General features: G+C 40.2%; 2 protein-coding genes across 2 annotated transcripts in view; both read right to left on the bottom strand.

Moving 5' to 3' along the window:
• Positions 1–781: 781 nt before the first annotated feature.
• On the bottom strand, positions 782–10,467 carry LOC113493045 (FERM, ARHGEF and pleckstrin domain-containing protein 1-like). The gene is made up of 16 exons (XM_026870827.1): positions 10,455–10,467; positions 8,595–8,795; positions 8,125–8,218; positions 7,247–7,388; positions 6,575–6,743; positions 6,314–6,381; positions 6,078–6,228; positions 5,861–6,025; positions 5,387–5,524; positions 5,090–5,187; positions 4,766–4,889; positions 4,306–4,449; positions 3,924–4,024; positions 3,327–3,469; positions 2,856–2,972; positions 782–2,584 (listed from the first exon to the last, which is right to left on the bottom strand). Exons 1-16 carry the CDS (start codon positions 10,465–10,467, stop codon positions 2,536–2,538), a joined length of 1,917 nt encoding a protein of 638 aa, XP_026726628.1. The 3' UTR covers positions 782–2,535.
• The window catches only part of LOC113493044, a 50,834-nt gene continuing 35,798 nt past the window's right edge, over positions 9,043–24,078 (bottom strand). Inside the window, exon 14 of the mRNA XM_026870826.1 lies at positions 9,043–23,977. Within this exon, the coding sequence (XP_026726627.1) occupies positions 12,707–23,977 (11,271 nt within the window). The 3' untranslated portion in view covers positions 9,043–12,706. The remainder of the gene's footprint in view (positions 23,978–24,078) is intronic.

The following is a 24,078-nucleotide window of genomic DNA, read 5'->3' as shown; positions in this document are numbered from 1 at the left end:
TGGGACCAAAGTGACGAGTTGTATAGATCGAATATAAGATAGAGAAATTGAACGCCTTGCAGAGGATAACTATGAGAACAAGAATAATAGAAAAGTAATTCGATTAAGAAAACCCACGTTTTTAAATTTCAGCCTGTTAGCTTATCGGGAAGTGCCTCAAAATTGAGTTGCAAAAATCCAACCGGAACGCGGAAGGTCAAACAAGTAAAACGTGGGAATAAAGTAATTTCCGGCAACTGAAATAATAATAAGTAGTGTAGATAATTGTGAGCTAAACTTACATTAAAACATGAATTGTAAAACCGATGCGAGAAATATCGTGTGTGATATCAAAGTGATCGTTTATCATGTATCGTGAATCAGAGAACTTGTCGATGTCAAAAGTGATCGAGGCAGGAAATAAATCAGAGGTCCTTCTGCAAGGCGATAGAGTTAATCAGTTCTGACTGGTTGCTATATCTAGTACTTATAGTCATAAGGTTCGGGCAGCAGATTAATTTAATTGTAATAAGCGTAGGGAATTGAATGTGCCACCTTTACAGTAGAACAGACAATGCCAAAGATTATCTATGATCTCAAAAAGCATTTTTAATAAAGTATACAAAACCTAATTAGACATTTCTATAATGTATTTAATATTTAAGATCTGACATTTTACATTATATTATAAAATTAGATCCATTAATTGTTTAAACTTCGGTGTTGCCAAAGCCAATATAAATGTAAGTAACTTTCGAACAAAACTATTTTAGAATGGACTCTATGGAATAAAACGTCGAAAGAATTTGAACATTCTCTTTTATTTCTGTTTACACAATCTTGGATGACAGTCGTGTTTATTTTAAATAACATTTTATTCATTTTAACTTTAACAATATTATCCAATTAATTATCTGTTACAATCACTTTTGCAAGTTTTCAGCGTAGTATTTGTTATCAAACAGTTTTACTTAATATCAAAAAATATTGCTAGTATTGAAAATAAATAAATCTATAAATAATAAGCTTTGGAAATTTCACACATATTAGCACTCGAAAAATAAATTCTACATAATTTAGCGACGCAGTTACGGACAAATAATATTATATCAAAAGACATAAATAAACGATTCTATGAAAATGGGAGAAAATATCTGAACATTACATTCATCAGCAGCATCAGTCACGCATCATTAAATACATATATCTATACCGTTCAGTCGGTCATCCTTCGTTCAATCGTACGTTCCATTCGTTTTCATTCCTTCGTTTGTACCATTTCCACGTTTGATGAGCCATCAAGCGCGCTTATAAAAATAAATCTTTATAAAATACGCACATAAATCTTATATCAACTATATTTATTATACCTGTGATGTTTTATTGCTTATCGTCAATACCTGACCTTAATAAAGTGATTTCGTTAATATCTTATAAAAGTCTATTCTACACAGCCGACAAACATTTTGGAAATGATTTTATTGAATAATAATAATGTATTAAAATCTTCATTCGCAATCTTTATCTAAGCTTGTTGGGTCTACTATGCCTTGTACGGCCTATAAGCCTATAATTTGTATAATAAATTAAAATAAAACATTGCTTTTGCTTATGACTACACTGTACTGTTAATAATCAACTATATTTTGGCCGGGGTATAAAGATGGAGCCATTAAAATGTCTGTCAATGTCGGTCCTTATCGATTATAGGACTAATGGAAATAAGTAAGGCTGGTGTTGAAAATAACATAGAATTACATGTCTTTTATGAAACCGTCTCGTGATATAATTCGTCTCCTATACGACATTGAGTATATAATTATACTGTACTGTAATATCTATGAATATCAAGCGATCCCTTTCGTAAAGGATACCTGTTCACAACACTTAGTTACTAATGTGTGACACTTATAACTCATAAAATGTATCACAACTTACATAAATATCAATATATTATATTAAAATAGGGTCTCAGTGAATATATACATTTGTGAGAAAGGCACAGTCGTGGGATTGTTTTAGCACAAAATGTGGTAAATTGCGGTGTTGTTATTTGTTTCGTTGGTATCTAATTATTATTTACTTAGACATGCAAATAACGTTTAACCTTTTGATAGTTCAACAATAAGCCTTAATAGTCGGAAACTTTCTTGATGATTTTGAATTTTGATCGCTTTTTTACATACCGAATATACTTCAAAGAATAAACATTTATATGTAAAATGCTAAATATACAATCCGCAGAAGCGGAGTATTAAACAATGTTTGTGTCCACATCTGACACTCGATATTATGACAATACCAGATGAAATCTTGATTATACACATTTAAAGATTCAATCTGTTTTTTCCTCTCGATATTTATACAATTTAGAATAACATTCGTTCAGTCTTTCTCTAACATAGCGATATTCTTCTCACACAATAAATACAGGCAAGACTCACATCGTATTTGTAAATCATTACAAAAATATATATGGGGCACAATGCTATGGCACCATTCCAAATAGATTTCACTCAATTTATGGGTATAATTAACTATTAACTGATTTTGTTATCAATGGTGTTCGGGCTGCATGGTCGCTGTTTGTAACACTTCCGTCCACCTAAAAAGTAAGAAAAACATTGCAATAGACTTTTTCACATCTTTATAGAAGTAGATAGCACAAAATGCCTAACATTTGTAAAGACCTTTATTTTATTTTCATAGTATTTTAATAATATTTTATTTATTTTTTAAGTTCAGTTATCTAGTACTCATAATATAAGCTTTGCTGAGTTCGAGACCAGAGGGCATTGTGTAAAAGTTAAGAAATATTCTCATTATTTATCATTCTTAATACATTCTAGTTAAAATGTTCATGTAAAGTTACGTACCTGTTGAAAGTGTAGTAGCTGTCCGCTCTGAAGAAGTACACGTGGTTCTTGAACTGCAGCTTGAACACGAAGTCCTTGTCGATGCCGTCTTCTGACGTCGGCGCGCCCACACTGTACCTGCACACGAATAGTGTTTGTTAACAACTGTTGGCAGGGTACGGGTACTGTAACGTCGTAATAGATTACAGAAATACTTAAATTGGAGAAAATGTAAGTACAAGTAATCTGCAAGGAAGCAAGCGGCAGTAACAATCGTGAAAATTGTGGCGATTTATTATTTCTCAAATTTAGGAAAGAAAAGAAACGAAACTTAGGCAAACACACAGCTGTTGAACATTTACTTGACAGTATAATTATTATTGAAGTAATTATAATTATGTCTATTACTAAAAATGTTATAATTTTTTTGCTGTGTCACGGGTAATACTGACGGCATAAAGCTCATAAATCTTTAAAGGATGTTGAACATACCCTAGTAGAGGCAGGGAAGCTAGCGGTGTCTCATCCTGCCAGCTCTTGTAGAAGAACAGCGTGGACACCGCGAACACAACCCACAGCTTCTGCCAGCCCGGAGACTTCTTGAACTTCCGTAATAGATAGCCAGATAGCTGCGTCTGAAATTTAAGAACATAAAAATTAAATCACTATTTCTGTTAGTAGGGTACATCATCACTTTTACATGTCCTGTAATTTTTTAATTCCGCTGGAGTCGACATTTCGCATATATCTAGAGTAGGAAGTAATGTTACAACAAATTTTCTATCTACATTGAACACAAAATAAAAACGTCCGAAAATGCAAATTGGGCCAACTTTAGTTTCTATGGGACCAAATGAGAGGTGCTTCTCATTAAACCTAAAAATATTCAGAAAGTCAAACAATAAGTGCTTTGATTAAAAATATATGAATTAAAATACAGTCGAATTGAGAATCTCCCCCATATTAAAGTCAGGTGAATATAGCCCTCTGGGCAAGAAAGATTAAATTGGGTACTTGTTCGGCAACGCCAAGGGCCGCCGTGCATTATTTGTAGGGTTTTAAATAAATATTTAAAAGAGTATATCTCACCCGCATGGCCAGATGCAGATGCTGCGTGTCGAGCGAGGTCACGCGGTGCCAGCACACGTGCGCCAGCCCGCCGCCCGACTGCGGGGCCTCCGGAGCGGGCGCTAGTACAATACGTTACTAATTAACACTCTTATCTCGTACACATACATCTAGACATTTTTTTACAGAATTAAACAGTAATTGTAGGATGTATTTTTTAATACTACAGAAGAAAAAACGTGTATTACTTAAAAATATTTAAATGGGTAATGTCAATACAATATTTAACATCCGCACAAGCAGTCAAGCCCTGTGTTTCAGCTATATCGAAAATGTAGTTAATACAAACCAAACACCATGATTAAAAACTTAATTGTTCAACAACACTGTCTATTTTACATACCGGTCTCGGCTTCATATGGCGTCAGTTCGGTGTCGACATCGGTGTACTTGTCTCGAGCGTTCTCTATCGTGTTCTGTAGCGCGTTATACCATCCCAAGTATTCCACGTCGTTCGGCGCGCTCATTAGTAGGTTGATGTCTTCACCTGTTTACGAACATATTTATATTTTTAGGCATTTTATAATCACAAAATTCTTCTTGACTTTACAAAACGAAAATAACATATTTTTTTTTTTGTATTGAGTTGGGACTGAATTGCGCCCCTCTTTTTATTTGACTTAGTTTCTTGAGTCATGGACTCCTGGGCAGTTTCAGACTCTTACCAAATAAACCTAAACTAGAACATAGCTCGCATTTGCTCGGTATATGCATAAAAATTCAACAGGCACTTACCGTGGGGAGTTTTATTAACTAAATAGGCTAGTATTGCACAAGCATTTTTATTCTCTTCCCTTTCTTACCAGTCAATGTAAACGAGTGTGGCAGCTCGGAGGTCTTGAGCTGTAGCGCGTGAAGCGGCAACGCCGAGTGAGCGCGGAACTGCGTTGTCCCAGACTTCGACGTAATAACTAACACGTCACTAAACTGGAAAATAAAATTAGTAAATAAAACTTTCATTTCTATAACAAAAATATATGTTATAAAAATGCAGAATTTTCTATCGTTTTCGTTTTTTTATTATTATTTTCGGATTAAAATGTTAAGATAAAATTGCGATCTTTTTTGAGTGTCAATGTCGTGTAGATGAATCGTTGCACAAAAATACAAAAATAATGAATAAGTACCAAGAACAACATCCTTTGTTGGAGTCCTCTCGATGAATGTTTGTATACACATCCCATCCTTATGAACTCCCTCTCAGCAACCAGTATCTTATCATAACCTGCATAACAAAATAAGAATAGATATTGATAAGTTGCATGATCTAGCAAGAAAAAATAAAATTAAAGGCTCAAATATGCTGCAAAATCCCGCATGGAACAAACGTTTGCATTATTCAAAAATGCTTTCTCTAAGGGTGTTATTTGTGGATCTTCTATAAATTTTTGCTTTAAGATCTTTTGTCGGTAACTTTTCCTCACCAGTGATATCTCTCTGCAGTTGACACAGAGCGGCGTGGTTCTCCCCATGCTGCAGTTGTTCGCGCGCTTCCGCGGCGACTTTGCTGGCGAGCTCCAGCGCCGCGGCTGCCGATTCGCTCTCCGTCGCGTTGAAGAGCTCTGTTCAAAATGCATTAGAATAAGTTTTGCGAATATTTTTCAATCTCAATAATCTTAATAGTTGACAGTATTCAAATCGTAACATGTGTTCGTACTAGTTTTCGATATGAAGTGCTCCTGGTCACTTCATAAAAATATGTTACTTTGTATTTACGAGGTTTGGACCCAACCGAAGTCTGCCGCTTACGGTTATCATGAGCGACAGCGGCATTAAGAAATATTGATTGGACTTGAATCGAATATACCACGGGGTTTTCCGATTGCTAGCAATGTTAAAGTCTCCACCACGCCCCCAGCGGGCCGCCCCCGCCGCCCTCAACACAAGCAGTACCATACCCGTGGCGAGCCTCTCCAGATGCAGCGCGCGATGCAGCGGGCGCAGCAGCAGCGCGGCGAGCGGCAGCGGCGCGCGCGCGTCGAAGCGGGCGGCCGCGCGCCCCGCCGCCAGCCCGCGCCGCCGCACGCTCTCCACCACGCCCCCAGCGGGCCGCCCCCGCCGCCCTCAACACAAGCAGTACCATACCCGTGGCGAGCCTCTCCAGATGCAGCGCGCGATGCAGCGGGCGCAGCAGCAGCGCGGCGAGCGGCAGCGGCGCGCGCGCGTCGAAGCGGGCGGCCGCGCGCCCCGCCGCCAGCCCGCGCCGCCGCACGCTCTCCACCACGCCCACCAGCGAGCCCGCGCGCGTGCAGTACCAGCTGTACGCCTACAGGGGATACAAACAATATATTACTAATAGAAAACGATTTAATGCAAAAAATATCAATTTTCCAATACCAAAACAAACTTACATCAATTGTACTCGATAAATGTTCGTACAGAACATCCGCGATTTTCTTGTACTCAGGTTCTTCAGTATCTGCGAAAAAAGGCAAAAATTAATATTCCAAGTACAGATAGTGAAAATCTAAACTCTCCAGCTATCGCGATTTTTGAGATATAGTCTTGTGACGGATACGTTGGGTCTTGATTTTCCGTTTTGAGTAAATAAATCTAAACATTTTAAAATACAAATAACAGTTCTAAAAAGTACAAATAAAGCTACAGCTTACCATTGCCGTCGCTCCTGTTAGTGTTGGTGTTGGCGAGCAGGCGGTCGAGCCTGGCCAGCAGCTTCCCGTTGCGCAGCGCCAGCGGCTCGAGCGCGAGGCAGGCGCGCGCGAGCGCCGCGCCCGCCTCCGCGCCGCCCTGCGCCAGCTCCGACACACTGCTGCTCCATTTCTATACGTACAAGGAGATTTTGTTAACATCGTCTCATAAAGTCTACTTTTACAGCTTCTTTAGTCATATCCAGTGTAAGAAGATCAAAAAAAGGATATCACAGAAATATCTGAAATTGAGCGCAGGTTTAACTATATCACTCGACTGTAAATTATAATCTCATAAATGGTATAATAATATTACTATATGATTGACTATACCGGTATCAATATAGACAACTTAGTAATACTTAGTATTGACAAAAGACATTACACTTTTTCACAATAAAAAAACAGGAACTGGATGCGAGTAGCCGATGATAGATCTCGATAGCGTGCAATTGGGGAGGCCTACGTGCAGCAGTGGACGAATATGGGCTGATCATGATGACGATGATGACAAAAAAAACTTGCTATTACATTCAAACGAACGGCATGAAACTAATTCAAAGAACCTGGTAAGTTTAACCAAAGATAAATTCTATTCTCAACTAATCCCTATGTCAACAGTTTTATACATCTCACCACTGTGACAAGCTCCAGGTCTCGCTTGTAGGTGCGCTCCGTCATCAGCAGCTCCTTCGCCACAAAGTACGTGATATCCATGTTCCGCTTCCGAGGAGCGTCGGAGACCTCGCGCAGCGTGCCCAGCAGACCGGACGATATACTGCCGACAACACACGCTCTTATCATCTTTGAATACAATACAATAGAGTAATATCGTTTATAGGAAAATGTATTTTTATTGAATCGAAATTAAATAGTCGTAATCGTAAAAATGAAGCATTATCGTAAAATGTGTGATATTGTTTCGTTTGTAACATTGTTTACGAATTTATTACAAATAATATAACATATTATAATCCTCAACTCTCATACAACGCCATCTAGTCTCACACTAAGTAAAACTTGTTTTATGAGTATTAGACAACTGATAGACATACTTAAATGTTTCTAAATACATACATCTTAATATATATAAATCTCGTGTCACAATGTTTGTCGTCAATGGACTCCTAAACCACTTAACCGATTATAATAAAATTCGCACACCATGTGCAGTTCGATCCAACTTGAGAGATAGGATAGTTTAAATCTCAAGTTATAGTCGCAATTTCTTCTAAACACGCGGACGGATTATATATAAATTACATCCAACAAACAATCTTGCTCATCACACAAACATTTTTCCTGCGTAAAATCGAACCCACGACCTCCGGTATAGCAGTCAAGGCTACCAAGTACTAACTACTAGACAAACAGGCCAATAGTTAAAAAATGCACATACAAGTAAATATCTTTATCAAATATTTAAGCGCACCTTTCTTTTATTTTCACCATGTTTTGATCTGCGTCTCTAGTATAAATTCTTGCTATATACATCTTCGTTTGCTTATTCTTACCTATTATTATTTCGCCTCGAGAGCGTGTCCCCGGCATCGCTCTCGCCGCCGCTCAGGACGTCCATACTGTTCACTGACTCCGAAACTATAGTTACTGTGAAGTAAATAATACTCTTATCAAATGTGATCAAGATATCGGTGACGAACAAAAATTTATACTACACTTGTTTAGTAATGCTTATTCATCATGACGTTTTATTATCTTGACTACTTGGGGCAAAGGAAATTTTGAAGACGAGTTGTTTTGAACCGAATTTCGTCAGAATTACTTTATTCTACTTCTTTCTTAACACAACATAATCTTAAGGTTCCATACTAATAACTCATGAAATCATTATCATATTCGGAAAATCTGCATCATTTTATTTTCTTCATGTTAATATAACTTTGGACATCGTTCCGTTGCTTTTACAAATCGCCTGCAATTGTATAATGTGTATTTCGAAGAATAAATATGAAACTGTACTCACCACTAACATTCCCATTGAGCGTATCATTATTATTATCTCCGTTGGTCTTATTATCGAGGGTGTCGTGTCCGTTCGTCATCTTGGCGACGAGGGGCGTGGACGCGCAGATCGGGGGTCCCGCGCTGCTCTGGTCGCACACCGACGTCGGTGACATGCACAGGCTGGCTGACGATACCGTGTTATCCTCCTCTGATGTATCGTCTGTTAGGAACAATGTTAAAGTTGAGATATATGTTGATTGGGCTTGAAAAATAATTAATATAAGAATAGAAAACATAAAGTGAAAGATAAAAAAGGTACAACGTCACTGGTTCATTATAAGTAAATTAAAATAAATTGAAAAGTTTATACCTAAAAAGGATAAAGCTTTAATGAACCAAAGATGCATTACCTTTATTTTTTTAAGGGAAAAGTACTATGAAAATCAATAAAACATCATATTCTGTAACATTCTCAAAATAAATAAAGTCTATGGGGATTACACATGCAGGAGAAAAGGAAATCTGTAAGTAAAGAAAATAAAAACCTGAAATAAAAAACGTAAAAGACCAAACAAAAAAAATATTAATCCTGTTAAAAGGAGATACTAAAAAACTGAATAACAATACAATAAAAAAAGTTCCTACTGGGTCTACAATATTCATCATTGACGACAATTTAAAGCATCGATAATTATAATCACTTTAAGCTTCCGTCAATAAAAATCAATGAGAAAACAATACAACAATTTATATAATAATAAAACTCACATGATTCCCAGCGGCTTACATACAAAGGTATAAACAAAAAGCTTATAAAACATAACATTGAAAACGCGTATATATTTTTATTTATTTATTGTTTAACTATCCCCGAACGAGACGGGGCAGTGCCGTGTATTGCGGGGCACAGTACACTAACACTCACATATAAATTCAAAAAGGAAGTAACGTTTCAATAATCGAAACAATATTTAAATTACGTAACGTATATATAACGTAATATTACGTCCACTTCAAACGCGGTGTTAGTACTCAGATGATGTGGATCTAGAGCAAAATAACCTTCAAGCAAAATATAAGGTTTCAATGAAGGACGATTGATCTTGTTGGAGGAGGATAAGTGTAGTAAGAACTATTTGCTTTATGGACCTATCAAAGTATACCGACTTCTTTAAAACGGTAGAAGTCTGTCGGCTTATTAAAGTTGATTATCCTGTTAATAGATGTGTGATATCCTCACAATTCCATGACAAATTACGTTTTTTGGCTCTGGAGATGACATTTTCAAACTGGCTCCATTGAGATATCAAGTTTTTTTATATACTTTCATAAACTAATTGCGTCTAATTCGTAATTACGAAACATTCTGATAATAAACTTCTATCTCATCAACTATGAAGTTTCCGACCGTGTCTGAAGTGGACGTCAAAACATAAACAATTCAATGAAATCGTAACAATACAGTCTATTCGGATTGTACACTCTCAATCGAAAAGTCGAAATACTTAATTACTAAGATTGTTTTAATATCGTACCGTACAGTTATTGCACTAACTAGGGAGGTCTGTGCGACCTCTTACACGCTAGTAGTCTAAAATTGCTTCGTGCACACACAATCATTTATCTTTTTTTTTAATTCAATTATAATTGAACACTATTTAGCACAGGGTTTATAGGATTATACTTGAATAGATGATTTGCTGATGCACATGAAGACTACTGGCTATATGCCACGTAAACTCAATTTCTTTAGGTACTTAAAACGGAAACTATTATTGGTGTCTAAAACTCAGTTTAAAATGCTATTATTATCGAATGTTAACCAACAATAAAGATAAATGTAACACTGACATAAATCAGTCGTTTTTTTTTTACTTACTGTTTTGTACCATTTTGAAGTACCTACAAAAATGGAGTATGCATCATTTTGATGGACAATCTTTCAGACAACTTTTAATTTTTCATCGGATTATCGCTACTTGTATATCAGCAAATCACAAAAATTTTATAAACACTGTAAAGGATACTCGATATAAGTATTAAATGTAACGTGTATAGGAAATGCAAATAATACAGGTTGATAATTCTATCATAATTTCCGATGCTTAATAACAACATTCAGAGATCTTTGAAATCAGTTATGCGATGCAGGTGTATACTTAAATCAAAGTAAAATAACCTAAAATATTGTACTAAATGCAAAGAGGAATAGGTTTTTATCCCCAAATATTAAACTAAGCTGAAATTAATGCAGAATTTGTGTGAACGTTTGGGAAATCGAATAGGTTGTGCGTAATTGTACTGTTTTTAAGGTAGTTATCAAAACAAAAAGAAACATATACCTACCAAACGCCGTTGCTAGGCTTTAAATATACACCTGTCCTACTTAGAAAATAAACCACAGGTTAAATATAATTCTTAATTCCAACATTCATTATACATACTCCACATTACACGATCTATTTCTAAAATCCGAAAAAAAAATCGTGTCACATCTATACAAACATACAATTCGTCTATTTTGTTCGATAAATTTATTCCTATCTAAAATGTTGAATTATAGAAACAATGTTTATTGATAAATACACAGATTTCGTTTTAGCAGCAACTGTAGCAGAATAAAGAAAATAATATAATTAATCTTTAAGAATCGTATGAATTCAAAAGACTTTCCTTACAATTCTATCAATATTTCCCATAAAATGTAATACGATTTCAAAATATAACTAAGTTATATATTTAATACGAAACTTAACAGATCTTTCGAGTTTATAAATAATGATAAACCCAATTACGTTCATCTATAAATTCATCGACACACTATTGTCAGTGCATTTGTATATCATCGCGGATGTAATGTATACCATCTCAATCTATATAGAATAAATCAAGCTTTAACCAACTAAATAGCAACAAATAAATCATCATCATTATACAATAAAATTTTTCAAAAACAAAAGAAAGATTTTGGCCATCCCAATTTCATGGAAATATTAATGCCGCACTAGGAGTGCGTTAAAATGGTTATTTGATTTGATCAAAATGAAATATATCTACTTTATCTACTCTCTATTCTAACATTTTAAACATAATATACATATGCTAACTCACAGCATTTCTGCTTATTTCAAAGGATTTTGTGTAGGAAGTAATACATTAAACGAAAATCAATCGACTTCGATGATCATTAATGAACAGCACTATAATCCACACACGACACGTATCTCATATCTATTTCAACTATAACATATTTAAGATTTCTAAAATTCATTATTTAAAAACGTTACAATAAATTATCATAATAAAGTGTTGGAAAAAATTGAGCAGATTTGGCACGAATGCAGATCCCATGATGTCAATAACTAGTGTCATGTACGAATTAAATAATAATAAATTCTAAAAAAAACTTATATCAATAAATAATGTGCATGTGCGATGTAACCAATACATGTTTTGTCGTTTGAGCAGTAAACGCCTAAACCAAACAACTCAGATCTAGGATCTTAATACACAAAGTAAATCACAGCCTTTACAATAATACTATTTTGTTCAGGATTATATTTACCAACGAATATAACTTTTATAAAGGTTGAAAACACTAAAATATTTGACTAGAAGAATTTGGCACTACATTCTTAATATACCTGTATTGCAGTTCCACCAAGCTTTAGCTCTAGGGTCTAAATAAACTATAAAGTAACGAGTATAAGGGACAGTTTATATTTGAGTTACCGTTATATTGATCAGTATATTATAAGGGAGATGTCTGAAGATGTATAATCTGAATCAATACACATATAACTACACCTAAATACTTAACAAGCTATAGGTATAAGTCCGCGGACACACACGATAGTCAAAAGGGTCGCGCTATTCGGGAATTGGCACTAGATATTCTTATTAATTTATTTTGCTAAATATTTAAAGTGACAATGTAAATATTTAATATAATGAGTACCCTAATATCAATATTAATATAACAATAATTGCATTAATTGGAATTCAAATTTAGAAATACTGACCAGCTAGTGCGCTCGCATACCGAATAGTGATCGCACAGCCGTCAGATGTGAGGGGCGAAAACGACCAAATTAAATATTATGATGAAATTGCACTTCAACTACATCTAAGTTAATCATTTTCATCATCAGAGCAAAGAGGCGGGGGCAGTGTAGACACATCGAACTTTTGCTCAGGGCTATCGCTGGAAGCCTGAGAATCGACGTAGTGACTAGAATAGAACCTCTCTACATTATTCAGACTGAAACGTTGGTCAAGATCACGAGTGTATTGCTCCTGATTAACATCCCTACTTTCATTCATATCGTGCTCGTACTGTGGGTAACATTCCTGCGTTTGGAACATCACTACTTCCTCGTAATGCTCGGGGTAAGGGCTACCCCTGTATTCCTCGTACTCATCTTTATCGTGCGGCAGCTCTGTATCGGAATAAGCGACCGACTCTCCGCGCTCAAACAAGTAGCTGCCAGATTTCGGCACTTTCGGAGCTCGTTTAATAGTGTCGATCGGGTAAGCGTAGTCATCCGAGTCGTCTCTGTCACTTTGTTCATCGTAAAATACAATTTGCTGGTGCTGCCCAGATGGTTCGCCCATGGATTGATCTTCAGGTTGACGATAACTTGACGATGATTTGGACTTCTTTAAAGAAGACTGACGACTACTTTTGTTCGAATACGAAACTCGCGGAGGACTGTCTTCCGATACGTAAGGCGGCTCTTGAGAGTCGAGATAAGGATGGCGCAAACGACCTAGTCTATCAAACCGTGGAAACCCCATTTCATCTTCATCAGCGGAAGAACCAAATCCTTGGAATTGCATTGGCGCTATATTGATGGGAAATTGTTGTGCCTCGTAATTGGCACTCTTATACTTGGCATACTCGTCTTGCCCTTCGTCCTCGGAATAACTGGCTTCCTGTATATCGTAATGTTTAGAATCTCCTTTCGACATTTCGGAAGATCCTGATTCCACTTCTGGCAAATAGCTGTCGGAGCATTCCGAGCTTTCCATGCGCCGCAAAGACTCCTCCACTGCCAAATATTTGCCTCCAAGCATTTCATTTTCCGATGAGTATTGGCTTTTTGTCGAATCTTCCTCAAGCACATCTTGAATTCTTTCCTGTCTTTTGCGTGCGCTCGTAACTTGTTTCTTTCGTCTAAACGTCTTCATTCTTTCTCGTGGGTCTCGTATGACGTCTAAAGAGCTGTCTGTATCGTTACCACTTGGAGGACTTTTGAGTGATATGTTTCGAACAAGGAGAGACTTTTTGACAGGCGCTTTCAACGGTTGTATTGGTGGAGACTCTGAACTCAGACTGCTGGAGTAATAAGGAGAGCAACGAGACAAAGGAGTCTTGCCCGACCTCTCAGCAGACCTCTTCTCGGAGAACTCTCTGTGTACCGAAGGTATTTCCGGGACCGAAATCATTGGTAAATCGGAAGAAGCCAGGTAATGTTCATGGAATGACCAACTCTTAGGCTTGCTACGGTACTGCTGAGATGTTTTGTACTCCTTTATTTGATTTTTGGACAGTGTTTTGTCGTCGTAACTAGCGTGCTTAGCTAGAGGCTTGTAATCAGATCGAATAAATTTACTGCTAGTCCCTTCTTCACGAATGATATTAGAAAATTCTTGGCTTTGGTAGCGCTCACTATGCTTTTCTTCCTGACTGTAAAGTTGGGAAGGCATATCGATATCTAACTCCGGTTGTTCACTTACAAAATACGGTTTGAAACCACTATCTTCACTTTGACAACGCATTGTCGGTTTGGAGTATCTATGCGTTTGTTCTTCGTAGCTCAGACTTTTCGGCGGTGCCTTAGGATAGCGCTCATGAGTTTCATCGTTCAGGGGTGGGAAACCTTCCAATCTTTGGTCAAATCGAAACACCCCATTCGCGTGCTTTTGTAGGCTGCTTAGAGAACTAGAACTTGACTTATCAGATTTATCACTATAACTAATTGACGAAGATTTATCTGTTTTTCCAGTATATGAAGCGGTTAATCTAAGTACTGGTTCTTTGGCTTCTTCAATCTCTTTTGTAGGAGAAGTTACTGTTGTAATGACGATCTCAGTGTCGTGCTTCTCGTCAATGTTGACTGGATCTTTTACTATGGTATCATCAGACTTAGTGTTGTCAGCCTCCAGTTGATCTTCTCGGGCTGTGGCTATGAGTGTGTGGCTAGTACTTGCTGACCAGTCTGATATGGACTGCGCTAAAGTTAAAGTGCTGTCGCTCTTTGTGCCAGAGCTGCTGTCCATTCCCTTTCTAGATATAGTTGTCTCCGAGCTACAAAGCTTATCATACTTTATGTTTTCAGAGCTCTTATCGAGACTGCTGCTTTTAGAGCTCATCTCAGCTTGAGAACTCATTTTTGGCTTTTGATCACTTTTCTTACTCCCGTGCGAAGACGAATACACTTTAGAAGCCTTGTCGGACTTGTCACTCTTAGGTACCGAGACACCAGAAATACTTTCAGAAGCAGATAGATTTGCATACTGGCGCACCGTGTTAGTGCCAGTAGACCACTCAGATATACTCAAGCAAATTGAAGTATCTTCAGAGTGCGAGCTGTGAGTACATTTCTTTTGAGGTAATCCGATTTTAACTGTACCGTCTAAATCAGTGCCAAAAGAGCTAGTTTCTTCTTCGGAGTGGCTGCTGTGACTGCATCTTTTGCAGGTGCCAGCACTTCCAGTACTCAATTTAGCAACAGCGCGAACAGTATCCTCTGCATTCGTCTGCGATAGCAGATCATCGATAGAAGTATCAGAATTATTGGAACCAAACGAGCATTTCTGTGTTCCTAACTGTGAGAAACCTTTATCAAAATCCGGAGATAAAGACTTACTGTCACCACCGAAAACGTCATCAGCATATAAATGATCATCCTCAAATATAGGACTATGATTTGTGGGAGATTTTTGTGGCTGACTTATAATGACTTTATCTTCAAGATTGTTCTTGATGCTAAACGATTTATGTTCAGCGCGAGAACAACAGGACCCGACATCGCCCATGAGACAAGTTGCCTTACTGATAGTACCGCTCAGGCAAGACTTGTCGTAGTTTGGTACAACACTTTTGTGACAAGTATATTCATCGTGTTTCTCCAAAGGTTCCACCATGTACCCAGACTGATCATACGGAATTACTTTAGCGGCCTTAGGAGAGTCCTCACTCAGTTCGTTAGATTTTTCTGATTTCGATTCCGGTACATCTTTTTCTAAGTCATCGTCGTTATTGAGAGTGTCGCTGTCGTCATCAGAACCAGCCAAATGGTCTTTTGAGCTTTCCGACTGTAACACCACCTTTGTGGGTTGCTCAGGTTCATTGCTCATGTAGTAGATATGCACTTTTTCTATTATGGGGGTCTCTAGTAGACTAGAAGGAAGTGATGGCCATTGGTCAAAGTCGCTTGATTCCTTTCTACCTATCTCTTCTAAATGAGATGGTCTAGAACCTGCTTGAGGTGGCAATTCAGGCAGAGGCCAATCGTCAGATTCCTGACTTTCGCTGGCAGAAGATTGCTTAGATGGTGCTTTCGGAGTGTGTACTCCTGGCTTGGAAGGACTACCATTACTCCTCTTAGATTCAAGTGCATCAAAAGCTTTGCTCGCTTTTTCAACATCCCTTTTAGATTCATACATTTCGCTTATCTTAGTCTGATCAATTGGAATGTCTGGCATTTCAGCGGAAGTTCGTCTGTCCGTGTCTGAAATGTAAGCGACGTTCGCGTTACTAGGTGGATCAGAGCTAAGACTAGCTTGGTGGTCACTGGAGTTCAGTGACTCTTCATTAATGCTTTCTGAACGAGAACAAGCCTTAGTGGAGTCTTCATCGGCACTGGTCTTTTCAGACGCAGTGCTGCGTTCCGATATACGCGACAATGTACGACCGAATGTTTGACCATATCCAATGACAACATCAGAGGTATTACTAGATGATGATGTAGCTGGGTATAAGAAATTGACCGGGAAATCGTTAAGGTCATCAGTAAAATCAGCATCGGTGGAATCTTTAGATGTATTTGCTGACAAAGGAGGATTTTTAGAAAACGTTTGGAAATCATCGAGTAACCTTTGGTTGTTGTATTCAAACACGTCTTTACTGGCCGCTAAACTTTCGTACCCTTCATGATCTTGCGGTATCCAGGCTTCTTCGATGCTTGTACTGTTCTCACTGCCCGAAGCGCCGAAGAAGGGTCTCCAAGTAGGTTTTAGTTCCTCACCCCGTCGATAAGCTTCTCCAAGAGACCCAGAAGTAGATTCTGTGGTTTCGAATGACCCTCTAGATTCCACACTAAGAGAACCGCGAGAGTCCATACTAGACTTAGATGAACTCTTTTGATCATCAAGAAGGCGACCTTTCCTTCTGGATGAAGAATCATCAACACTTAAAGACCCTTTAGAAGTAGTCGTAGTAGTCGTAGTGTCAACACTCGACTTGGAAGAACTCTTCTGGTCGTGATCTTTAAGTGCCCGTTTCTTCATCAAATCTCTTTCAAACGACGACGTTATCACGTTACCATCATCATCAAAGTCAATAGTTGTATTTTGGTCTTCTTGAGATATCGTAATTGCAATCTTGGTCTTTTTAACAGTGTTTTGAAGTTCTTTAGCTGCATCAGAAGCTTTAGAAGCAGCCGATTGGCTGGACTCGGACTCTTCTATAACAGCTTTGCCAATTTTGTCTAAAGCACTCTTCCTGACACTTGGTCTGGAAAGCTGTTCGACTGTTTTATCAATGCTCTCTGAACTGGAATCAGAATCAGAGGGGGCTTTCTGTGAGTCTACTTGACCCTGTTTCTCTAACGTCGGAGTTGGAGACTTTCTAGTACCATACTTTGACGGGCTCCTTGGACTTTCAATACGCGTCAGTTCAGGTATAGGGGAAGGTGATTTCGAATTGGATTTCGAGTGATCACTTGATATAGTGTGTTGTGAAAGCAAGTGTTCCTCTCCGTATTCCATGGCCTGTTTTAGTTCTTCCAAACATTCACGGTCCTTTTTATTGAGCTTTTCTATATCTTGCGATATACCCAGAGGTCTTGCAATCGAGCAACTAACACTGGATTCGTCATCAATAGAACTGCCTTTAATGTGGCTAGAAGGACTAACGTCTTTCTCGATGCTAGTCCAAGACGTTGACTCTGAGCTTCGAGAACGTTCTGCGCTCAGTTTCAATAACTCGCTACGTCTAGATTTAGCTGTCAACAACGTTCTCTGGTCTGGTTTAGGTTCAGTTGGAGACTTATCACTTCCAGAGCTACCGGTATGTTCGCCTTCCGATTTATTCGACTTCGAAGTACTCGAATCAATAAACGGTATATTTTCGATTGTTGGACTGTTCTCTTGGGGAGGTGTGACGATAATTTTGTTCTTGTTTTTCCATTTCAGTGATAAATCTATAGACTTGGGAGGATCGCGAGATACTTTTGAGCCACGTTCTGTTTCACTGTCAGACATTATTTGTGACATAGACTCGTGTTTTAAGAACTCCATCAAGCTTGCTGATGACTCGTCAAACGTTCCTTGTGGATCGAGAGTGCGCTTGTTACGGGTCTTACTACTACCGTCTGACAACGGTAGCTCAGTGTCTAGAGTAGTTTCTTCGTAATCGACAGTAACCCAGGAGCCAGAGTCATCGCTCTTACCTCGAGGTATTCTAGGCTTTTTCTGATCCTGATCCGAAGAACTATCAGCGTCAATGTACGGCAAGCAAATTCCAAGCATATGGCTTTCATCAGACACCTTTAAGTCGCTAACTTCTGTGAGAGACTCCTCCTCGCTGGTCACCCGAGTCACTTCTGGTCTGCGCTCGTGCAACAATTCATGAATGTCTTGATTACTCTTACTTTCCTGCAGTTCATTTTGCCTTTGTTTGTTATAGATATCAATTTTACGTCGCTCCATTATAACAGTCTGGGTATCGTTTTCGATTATCGTATGTTGGGAACTCGTCATCCATTCCATAGACGAATCGTCTTCAGTTTTTTCCTTGTAACTGTTGGAAGGCGACACTTCCTTTGTGTCCTTTACTTCAGGCTCCTTCGGCAATACTTCTGGTTCTTCATCTACCGTGGGATGTACATCCACCTTTACTACCTCTTGTTTGAAATGCTTTTCGTTCTCCGGTAACATTGAAGCAGGCGTGACGTAGTTTCTGTCTAAACTCTTCGACTTTGCTTGAGCATCTAAGTGGATATCCGCCTTTCTATCCAAGCTCTTTGATTTAGCTCCAGGGCTTATCTTTTGGTATACAACCTTTCCTTCAATTTGTTGTTTGATTTCTTGCTTTTTAGATAAAGTTTTCGGTGACTTTTGCAAAGCAGCGAGATCATCGAATTTATCTTCTAACGACTGACTGGATTTATCATCCATGCTCTTATTCATTTTACTCGGTGTTTTTGGAGTCTTTTGATCTTCGAAACTCCTGCTGATTTTGCCACCTAGTTTGTTGTCCAGTTTTTTAGGAGATTTAGCTATGAACACATGGTCTTCAGCTTTGCTATTTATTTTAGTTTCAATGATTATCTTGTCACCTTCTGTTTTGACAAGTATTTTGTCTTCAGGCGGTGGGAACGGCGGCAGTGTGTCCTTTACTGGGCTGATTAACGTTTTAGTTTGTTTCAAAGCTGCTTCGAATAACATTTGTTGCTTTTCTTTACGTTTGGCTATTTCAGTGTCACTGTCTTCTTGTGACTTGGTACGCTCCTTACTGCTTCCTCGTTTCACATCCATCTTTTCTAATGACTTAGATTTTTCTTTAGCAATTTTCTTTGCGGTTTGGTCTAACTCCTGACTCTTAGCACGAGCCATATCGAGTGGTGGTACAGTCAAAAAGTCTGGACGCTCTTTCAACGACGACGGCAGAGATTTTTGCGTCTGGAGAGCTTTGACTTTAGTAGCATTCGTATCTAGGGAGCCACCCTTGTTCAATTTACTACTTATCTTCTGTTTTTCCTCAGGTTTAGCTTTAAGCGTCAATTTTTTCTTTTCTTTGCGTTTGATTCTTTCAATATCTGGGACAATTTGATCTTCGCTTAAGTCAGACAATTTACGGATGCTCCCACGAGGTGAATTTAACGATGACGTAGGCGACCTTGAAGGTGATTTGGATAGTGGGGATCTGGAAAGCGGAGACCTACTGAGTGGCGATCGTGAAGCATGTGACTTCAATTTCGTCAAATCATATCTACGTTTAAACGAGCGAGGGCGTCGTTGTTCAACCAAGTCTTCTAGCAATTGTAATTCTTCGTTGTCTATGACGACCGACTTCATTTCTTCGGGTTCCACAGGTGGTTCCTCCTCCACCTCATCGATTTTATCTATAGTGTCCTTCTTAGCAGGTGCTTTATTACCTTTTTCGTCAAGCAAAGGTTTTTCTTCGAGTATATCGCCTTCTTCGTTAATATCCTCAACTGTATCATCTTTGGAGGAGAACGCGTTCATTGGCGGTAGTCTATGTAACTGTATGACAGGCGTGTCTAAGCTTTTGGCTCTTCGACTGGCTGTCGGCGAGTCCTGGGTAGCTTTCTGACGCTGTAGCGAGAACACTGACCCTTCCGAAAGGTTAAGTCTCGCATGAGCAAATAATATCGGAGTACCACCAGGTTTGCGCAGCATTGGTGAAATTAATTCATCCCGCAACGACTTCTTCACATCAAGTTTTGTAAAATCCTTCTTATCGCCTTTCTCCTCAGACGATGAGCGTATACCCGTAACTTTCTGTATTTCCATATCCGCCAGATGTTCGTCATCCGATTTCAAAAACTCAGTACTTTCAAGAATCGGCGACGGAATATTCTCGTTATACTCCCAGGGAGAACTTTCTTTGCTGACTTGTTTCAGATCAGGCAGTTTAATAGCCACGTCATCTTCAGAACTGGGAATGGAAATAGACCTCTCAGAGATTCGACGTAACTCTGTGGCGGTACCACTCACGCTATCAAGTTTATTGACTTGAGGGTTATATTTAGCTTCCAGTTCGGCTAGTTTTCTACATTGAGGTGGAGAGCCCTCGATCTCCGTGGAGCTCATCGTTTGACCTCGATGCCAAGCCCCAGACGTAATCTTATCATATTCGAGTTGTAGTATAGGTTCCAGATCTTTTCGAGACTGTGGCGGCGAGAACTCTAGCTTAGGAGCCGCTTCGGTGGTACCGAACACATCATCAGAATCGACACTCTCATCATCTGAAGAGAACGATGTAATCCTTATCTTGTTATTACTCTTCCCTTTTATTTTACTGCTGGGTCCCTTCTTGCCAGTTCCTCTAGCCTTCTGACCTCTTTTCGGAGGCAGCTTTTCCGACTTTGACTTAATGTCCGCTCGTAATTTTTCAGCCGCAGTTAGTGGCTTTGGTTCTTTGCATATCGGTGGCTGTTGCACATTACGACCATTGATCGCAAACTTTATATCATGAGGATACAACGGTTCTTGCCGTATACTATCGGTTTTAGAACTCGTTGCGGAGTCACTCTCTATCTGACTTAGCTTCGAGTTCAATGTCTCTAGTAGAATGGGATCTAAGTTCTTAGTGATATCTCGTTTAGGACTAGGCAGATGCTGTAATTGCCCGCTTTTATCAACCTCTAAAGTCACCGGGTCTACTTTGGACAAGTCGATGTTTTGCGTAAACAAAAAGTCACGACTTTCTACTTCTAGGAACTTAGAGGAATGTTCGATTTGTACGCTGTTGCGAGGAGATTTTGGTGACTTGGGAGACTTCGGTGATTTCGGTGACTTGGGTGATTTAGGAGACTTGGGTGACTTTGGCGATTTAGGCGACCGTGGAGACTTGGGATGGTCATGATACTTGCATCTGGGGTGGGCGCTGACTACATGGCGACCGTTTTGCGGTGGAAGCATGATTATATCTGGAGGCTGGTGATTATCATCATGCGGAGATGGAGCAGTTCCATTCATTACATGCCGTTTATGTAACACATAAGGAATGTCGTAACCATCGTCGATTTTCTTGTTATCTTTAAAACCAGCTTTGAATGCATCAAACTCTTTAAAGTAATTCTTTGGCAAGTCGAAATGAGGTCGTACATGATCAGGTAACCTCGAAGGCAATTCAAAGTGAGACCGCTTAGTAGCAATAGGTGGAGCACTGGGTATCTGACGGAATATGTAATCTTCGTCACTGGACTCTGCTGGTGTTAGATCAATAGACTTTTGATGCATTAACACATGTCTGCGAGAGTTTACACTGCTAAAACGAGGTCTGTTCGCCAAACTGTTCGGATCACTCTTAGTGCGTTCGACAGTAGGATGCGTATAAGGAACGGTAGTATCAGCTAAACGACTACTTGAACTCGTCTCGAGAATAAGTTTGGGATTATACTCATCAAAGTGTGTTTTAGCCATCAACTCTTCCTTCAAATTCTCCTTTCGTATGATATGCGTGTGGACCTTACCACGCTTATCGAACTCAGATTGGAGAATTGACGCAGTACCGGACTGAATAGCTGCTTGTTTTGCTTTATTCTTAGCATACTCAATACTGTCCATAGCCGGCAACACTCTCACATTGACATCCGACTCGTTAGAAGATTCTTTGACTAGATGAGATGTAGTATTCTCTTTGCTGATTGATCTTGTTAGAGATTCTATTTTCTCTTTATCGAAACTAAATACAGTTTCGGAGGAGCGACGACGCTGATAGCTGTGTATTTTCGCAGCCCTACTGCTGTCAATCTCTGTATCGAGACCAACTATTTTTTCGGGCCAAATGTGCGTTGTTTGAGGATGTATGTCTTCGTCCTCGGTAGTCGATAACTCATCAATCTTCTTCGTCGGGCTCGAGTCCGAGAACTGACCGGAGTACAGTTCGAGATCAACATTCTGTAAACTCGCAGAGTGCATGGGACTGGGCTCCTTTACTTGCTTACTATTGCTTGGGAAAGTCGAGTAAGGGGTGGATATATGATAATAATTGGGAGAATTCGCTAAGTTAGCAATCAAATCTTCATGAGATTTATCAAACAAGGTCTTCTCTGGATATTCGGGTTTTTCCATGCCGATAAAAGTGGACTGAGTGTCGAAGAAATCTTTCGTGGAATCCGGACTTGATGAAGGTGAAATGGGTTCGAAAGGATCAATGTAAGCGTTCTGTATACTAGTAATACTACGTCGCCGTATGCTTATCTCGTCTGGTTCATACAAATTCTTTTTACAATCATAATAATCTGACTTTGAATCCTGACTAGAAGTACGTGACCCGGACCTATCTGAGCTTTTACTCTTTAAAGTCTCCCGGGACTTTTTGCTATCCGTATGATAAACGCTGTCCCGCGATTTTTTACTAGATTCTGCACTACTTTTGGATAATTTCGGGTCATAAATGTCGCTCTTAGACTCCTGGCTAGAAGTTCGCGAGCCGAGAGCGCGTTTGATCTCCTTGTAGAAGTTCCCGTCGGATCGCACGGAGAGCTTCTCGCGCGGCAGCACGCGCGGGTCGTCGGCCAGGAAGGGGTCGAGCGGGATGTCGGTGTCGCTGCGGTAGCGGCCCACCACCTCGTCCACCGCGCCCTCGTGGTCGTCGCTCTCCGACAGGTGCGACAGCGAGCGGTCGTCGTCGGACGGCAGGTCGTTACCCGAGTCCAGCGAGCACGAGCGCGTGTGCGCGACGCTGCGCCGCCCGACCGGCTGGATGCGCGCGTAGCGGCGAGTCTCCGACTCGTCGTCGGAGCGCTCGATAACTTCGTAACTATCATGCGATAAATCATCCTGCGAACCGGTACGCGCGAACGGTGGCACGTCAAGGCGCGGCTCGCCGATCGCACCTGGAAACGACGAGGAATAAGCACGACCTAGCAACATGCGCGCGGACTCGACGGAGCCGCGCTCGCCGAACACGAAGGCGCGCGTGCGGGCCTCGTCGTAGCGCGTGACGGGCGAGTCCAGGCGCGACAGCGCGTCCAGGTCGGCCAGCAGCGAGCGCGCGTCGCGGCGGCGCTTGGCGCGGCCCGCCTCGTCGAAGCTGTAGTCGCGCAGGTTGCGGCACGAGGCGCTGCGCCGCCACGTGATGCGCGCGCGGCCCGGCTCGGGCTGGTCGCGCTCGCCGTCCTCCTCCACGAGCAGCGAGCCGCCCGAGCGGCTCGAGCGCGTGGACCCGCACGCCGAGTACATGTTGCTCTGCGACAGCTCGTACTCGAGCCGCTCGGACGACTTCTTAAAGCTCGACGAGTGCTTGGCGAGCACGAAGTCCGGGTAGCCGCTAGAGGGGGGCGCGGCGGCGGGCGGGGAGCGGGGCGGGGGCGAGGCGGGGGGGCTCTGACCTGGGCGCGCGCGCGGCGGCGGACTGGGCGCGCGGCCGGGCCCACGCGCACGCGGGAAACTCGCCTGGCTCCATGTACTCTCCGGAGAAACCTGCAACGCAACATATTACACGTTATAAATACGCAACAATATATGACAATTTATTGCGTATATTTACTATTTGTAAAGCGGTTTGTTGTATTTGTGAAGCG

The sequence above is a fragment of the Trichoplusia ni genome, chromosome 4 (assembly GCF_003590095.1).
Source record: "Trichoplusia ni isolate ovarian cell line Hi5 chromosome 4, tn1, whole genome shotgun sequence".
NCBI lineage: Eukaryota > Metazoa > Arthropoda > Insecta > Lepidoptera > Noctuidae > Trichoplusia > Trichoplusia ni.
The sequence above is the reverse complement of the archived record's forward strand: the minus strand, read 5'-3'. Positions and strand labels throughout refer to the sequence as shown.